Source organism: Perna viridis, chromosome 3, assembly GCF_037379345.1.
Source record: "Perna viridis isolate PV_CMFRI_1.1 ecotype Kerala chromosome 3, ASM3737934v1, whole genome shotgun sequence".
NCBI lineage: Eukaryota > Metazoa > Mollusca > Bivalvia > Mytilida > Mytilidae > Perna > Perna viridis.
The window spans coordinates 37,104,992-37,111,253 of NC_142447.1; the positions used below are offsets into that span (position 1 = coordinate 37,104,992).

The 6,262-nt window shown below is 32.3% G+C and overlaps 1 protein-coding gene across 1 annotated transcript; it reads right to left on the bottom strand.

The window, feature by feature from the left end:
• Positions 1 to 1,966: 1,966 nt before the first annotated feature.
• LOC148622108 (uncharacterized) lies at positions 1,967 to 5,898 on the bottom strand. The gene is made up of 6 exons (XM_088571678.1): positions 5,751 to 5,898; positions 5,045 to 5,129; positions 4,638 to 4,876; positions 4,310 to 4,454; positions 2,746 to 2,934; positions 1,967 to 2,394 (listed from the first exon to the last, which is right to left on the bottom strand). Exons 2-6 carry the CDS (start codon positions 5,124 to 5,126, stop codon positions 2,216 to 2,218), a joined length of 834 nt encoding a protein of 277 aa, XP_088427804.1. The 5' UTR covers positions 5,127 to 5,129; positions 5,751 to 5,898; the 3' UTR covers positions 1,967 to 2,215.
• Between the last annotated feature and the right edge of the window lie 364 nt (positions 5,899 to 6,262).

Below are 6,262 nucleotides of genomic sequence, written 5' to 3' on the forward strand. Positions count from 1 at the left end.
ATATTTAGTAGATGTATTTTAACACATTTGTTGCACTTCCTCAAACCCGTTTTCAGTTGTTTTTTATCAATAGCTGAAAAAAACGTGTGTGAATTTAATAAACAATTAAATAAGTCAATAACAACAAATGTAAACAAGTAACAATTTCATTTTGAAATGTGAGTCACATCAAGTGAAAATTTACATGACAATTGGTGTTGTTTAGTTGATTCAAGTACATTTTGTAAATAGTTAAACTGGATTAAACGCTGGCACAACAGGTGTCGTATAATGTCCTGCTCCAACAGTTTGTTTTGGCATCATTCTCTGACAAAAGCTTTTGATTTTCTTCTTCGTCAACGTACGCAAATGCTCCCCAGATTGCATTTGTTAGCATGTTTTCGTTTGGACAGAAGTGCAAATTTCAATGTAAAACCGGAATGCGCATACGGGTTTGGAACGCAACTTCCGGTTGGAGCACGTGTTATATCGAGAGTGATCTATCGAAGAGATCTAGGTAGTACAATACAGTTAGGTCATTTCTGAAAATTTGGTCTCATTATGTTGAAATAAAGCTGTTTTCAGGCAGCCCGCAAAGAAATTTCTAGTGTTTTGTCATAAAAAAAATGCATATTTTTTTTTAAATCCTTGGTGTGTGGAGGTTCAAGTCATTAAGTAATTTAGTGATTATTGTTATTAAGTCCAGTAGCCATGGTAACATACTGAAAAAACTATTACTGTTTTAGTATAAATCTGGGGTGCCTTTCCTAAACTAACACCCAAATATTATGTTTTATAAAATATCAGGCACTTAGACACTACCACAGGATGAAAGCATGCATGGAGTAGGTGGGAAAAGGGTAAAAAATAATAAGACCCTTTTCGATTCATTCTCACAATTTTCGTTCCAAAAGTTCGTGCGAAATAAGGTATTTTGAAAATCAGCCATCTGATGCTGAGGGGAAAACCTAATACGGCAGGGGAATGAAACGATCCGGATACGATTCTTCATTTAAATTACACCTGTTTACCATTACATATATTACATCGAATGAAACGTTCCGGATACGATTCTTCATTTAAATTACACCTGTTTACCATTACATATATTACATCTGTCTTTGTGTAAATGCTTAACAACATTTAAACAATACATCCACCAAATTTCAACTTTCAATTTTCAGTTTTACAAAATTTGTGCGAAACAGTGCGCCTTAATGTATCTGTAAAGTGCACCCCCTATCGTGAATCATGGTTATGTACCGTGACAGCCAACTATTATTAAAGGGCGGGGCACAGTGGTAAAGAGACCAAAATACCAAATGTCTCTTAAGCCAATCAAAACTTGTATGAAGTTTAATAATAACTTGTTTATTATTGATACCGTTATGTAGGACAGGAATGTCTGTTCCAAAACTTTTATAATCTCTGTGATCTTGGAATGATAAACGACAGAAAATACATCCAATACAAGGCTAAACTTCACAATTATGTTAGTTGAATGTATTTTACAAGACTTTCTGTGATTTGGAATAATATTGACATCTTCCGGCTATTGATACAGTGTATAGGGCATTAAACTAAATTACTTTAACAATGCATAAACAACACACGTAATATTACCGATTAGCTGTAGATATCATTGTTCTAGGTCGGTCAGAACTAAGTTGGTTAAAAACAAAATTAAAACGACTTACCTAAATGTATTCTCAATGTTAAATGTGTTTTTCACTGTGTTATCTATTTTCTGACAAAACCTTAGTGTCTTTGATATTTTTAAACGTATACTTATGAATAGACAATGACCTGAACATTTTGTTTGAAATGTTTAGTTCGGGAGTTTGAAAGTAGAATTAGATATATTCAAATAAAATCATTTTGTGCAGATACCTAATGTTTTTCTCCGCAACTTATTGTTAAGTATTTTCGAATGAAATATTCAGTTTTAGTCAATAGATATTGTAAAAGAAGAAACGCAACACCAGAAAAAAATAAATTTTGTTTAAAAATATGTTTCTGTAGATAATTTTTCAAATCGCACTTAGAAGCAGAATCAATTAAAAACCCTACCTAATACAGATAATTACCAGTCATTTAAAATTTCGCTGTTATTGAAACAAATTAAAGTGATAATCTGAAATGTTTTACATTTTTGATTGTTCGTCTCTCCATATCTCGGATGCTTTAGCAACTGCAAAAACCATTTATTGCACTGGCTAAATGGTACATCATTTTATTATTTTTGTTGGCCTGGATTAGATGGAGGATATGGTTGTTGAATTCCCTGATGTGGATAACCAGATTGCGGTCCTGGATATTTTGGTGGTTGTCCTGTGTAGTTCTGGTATTGATTAGTTGGAGGATAATACGGGGGAGGAACAACTGGACCTGTATTATATCCTGGGTTTGCTATTCCTAGAAAAAAGTTTACATTTACTCGGAGGATGTAGACACTACTTTTAATTATGTTTCATTTAAAATCTTTACTTATATTTGATTATTGCTGCTGCATGTGGGTGCGTCTTGAAATTTTGGAAAGTCTTGAACGTCATTGGTATTTCGCCACTGTTTACCCTATTTCTAATTCTCGTCATAATGAATAGGAAAGCTCTCAAGTATTGCCTTCTAGTTAACTTGTGAAATTAGGGAGATTCGTGATAAATGAATCTTGCTTATAGCATTTGAATTGATAATTTCAAAGCTCAAGCCTGGAAAAAGAGCAGTTATTTGTATTGCCATTCAATTGAGAAGTGTTATGATACCGACCTCCTTGCATTTGTTGTGATCCTGACTGTGTAATAATTGTTGTGTTCGGTGTAGCAGCAGGGTATGCTGTCGTCGTCATTCTCTGTGCATATGCACGACGCCTGCAGACAACGGCAATGAGGATCACCATGGCAATAACGAATATGGCAGCGCCAACTGCTCCCCCTATCGTACCACTATAGTCATAGTCTGAAAGTTAGGGTATTATATATGAGCAAAATAAAGGGAAGGTGGCTTTTGAAGCATTTAATTATATATAACTTTATCTGTTGTTCCAAATATTTTTATAAATTGTGTAGCAACAATAACAAGCTAGAATCTCTCCGATATGTTTGATACTTCCAGAATACTGATTCTGATTCAATCCCCAACAATTGTAGTAGAGGATTCCCCGTTGGAAAGTTTCGTAAACTTTGCCTGCTAAACATACAATGCATGCAACAATTCGTCCTTTATACATATGCAAATTCCCAAGATTATATTACCATGTGTCTGCAATTAAATAACTGTAAATGTAGGAAATGTGTTTTAAATTTGTGCTTCGACCTAGCGGTATAATACAGAAATTTAAACCGTTGTCACTATAGAGGACAATGTCCTCATAACGCTGATAAATAAGAATTTTAAGATATAACATCACAAGCACTGAATGTCTGATTTCAACCTGACAGGAAGTTACATTCACCGGAAACTATTAGGATTTCTGAATTTAGTGCAGCCAAAATGTCCGAATACATTTAGTTCCAAATGAGAAACTGAATACAGGGTAGGAACTGTATAAATAATAGCACATAAAAACAGAAGATAAGGGAAACAAGACGTCACACACAAAAAAACCTGGACACTGGCAATGCATGTTTAAGCGTTTTCAAACAACAATTATTTGACTTGACTAAACTAAAATATGATTTGAATGAAACAAAAATATAGCAATTGATAAAACGATATTTCTAATGAACTTAAAAGTATGAATTTAAAGTCAAATTCATGAATAATCATAAAAAGCTCAAACCAGACAGTATTTAAGTTTTTAGCTTACTAAGTTAATCTAACAAAAAATAAGTTAAAACTAACTTGAACGACAAGGTAAATTACTTTCTATCAGATGGAAAATTCCACAAACTAAAATACTATTCATACACCAAGCATGTGAATTATAGCATGCAGTGCTTGTGTTTGTAATGATATCGCATAATAGTAATGCGCTATAAAGTCTGAAACTTAGACATCTAAGGTCAAATGCAAATCAGATGTGTACATAGTATAGCTGGAAATGAATGATTTGAAATAATCTACAAAATGATAAAATAAAACTATCAGTGAAATATAAACTGGGTTGTTTACCCGGTGACAATGACATACAAATACGTATAGCTTTTACCTAATGCTTTAACAAGGCAAATCAATAAGAAAAAGATGCAAATTTAAAAGAAGCAATATATTGTGAAATACAAAATTAAAAGAAATGAAGCACATGTTGGAATAACTCCACTGCTCATTGCTGTAATAGTTTTACTTAATTTACCAGTGTTGTACTCTGAACCAATGGTTCATACATACTTACAAGTGTATGTTCTTATTGCTGTGATCGACAAAGTTATCCTCCCTTGGTTCAAGGATGACTGAGAAGTAGTTAGTGAAACGTCAACATAATTATCACTGTCAGAGCACCACTGTATTGTCGGATCGCCAGTGTATTTGTTATATGTCTGTAAAAGAATGAAAGATATTAAAATGTAAATTCATGTGTGTGTATATATATCAGTATGATTTTTGATTGATTTCTGAGATTGTATTTTACAGAATCAGTTTTGTCTTGGTTTTGTCTTTGTTCATAAAATCATTCAGTGTACATTCGAAATTAAGAGATATTTCATAACAATTTGCCTTACCTTACTTAAGTATGTAAAAATAATATCACTCCCTTGGTAATATTGAAGTTTCACGTTGCTGTCTTTGATATCCCATATAGTTGCTTGGATGCAAATTTTATATTCGTCAAGTAATTGATCAGGGTCAGTACCCTTAAATGAAACTCTGCAACCTGCAAAATGATCGTTTCCATTCCAAGACATCTCATATGTGTGATCTTGGTTTACGTCATAAATTGTAGAGCAGGACCCAAAATCAACTGAAATTTCAAAAAAAAAACTATGAGCAATTATTTCTTTGTAAGAGTGCGCAATTATTCGATAAACTATACAATACATGTTATGACGTGACAACCACATCCAAAACCAGCGCGTTAAATAAATATACAAGACTTAGACCTCGCTGATATATATAGATCAATACATACCGAACTGGTTCCATGCTTTCGATATCTGGACAATTGCTGATGAGAATAATATAAGATACAATACATTCCTCATGTAGCACATTTTCTGGAAATAGATTTATAATTTGTGATGTTTTTCCTTTTGTTATGTCTCTCTCTCTTTAGCAAAACTAGTTGCGTTTTTTTAAATTTGCACATAACCGTAAATTTCTTTAATGTTATTTTTTCCTTTTTTACAAAAAACCGTATCGAAGTCGATGCACTTTAAAAACAACATATAAACCTAACTATGCACGGAAGTAAAAGGATGAATATATCTGAGTCCACTAATTCGTCCATCTTTTTCGCTTTATTTCGTTTTTTTTCCAAAGTTGCTTTCCACTACTTTGTTATGATTTCCATTTCAATGTAACGCTATCAGAGATTTACATTTAAACGTTTTCAATAAACAGTAATTCTGTGTTTGTTTAATGTGTTCCCCAGAATATTTGATGCTAAAATGCCAAAGAATGTGCAGTTGTAAGATATCAGTAGATTGATTAAAAGTAGCTTAAATGTTAGCCTAATACTTTGAACCGCATGTTTTGACAATCTCAAGTAAAACTGTATTTTTCATAAATACAACATATTAGCAACATGATACAATCACAACTGGATTTACAAAGATTTAGTAAGTTAGGGAGTATGAAGTATAGTCATTGAACAAAGAAAATTGTGTCCAACTTACCTATAGTCAGTCAATGTAAAGTTTCATCAAAATACTCTGTAATAGTTTATATGAACTTTATCTTCATCAGTTAAATGTTATCTTTATGTCATGGGATATATCTAAACATGTTTATTATTGACAAATAAACCGTACTGACACACATGCATCTTACAAATTTCCCAAAATAATTTTAGGCACTCCACATATAACGCCATTGTCCAATGAAACTGGTATAATCTTGCATATGATTGCAACTTGTCATAAAAACTTCAATGTACAACAGCCAGGTTTTGAACACATAAATCTCCAAATTAAATCTCGATAAACATGATCTGCATTGTAATAAGTTAGAATATTGCCATACCTGAAGTCATCTTGATATTTTTTTTTAAATGTCAAAGATACTTTACGTTATCCAACTGTATCTCAAATCTTAATTTTGTTGTGTATTATATAATTTGCTAAGTAGGTTTTAGGGCAGGTAAAAATTTAGTTCATAATACTGCATTTAAGAATTACATAAATATAAA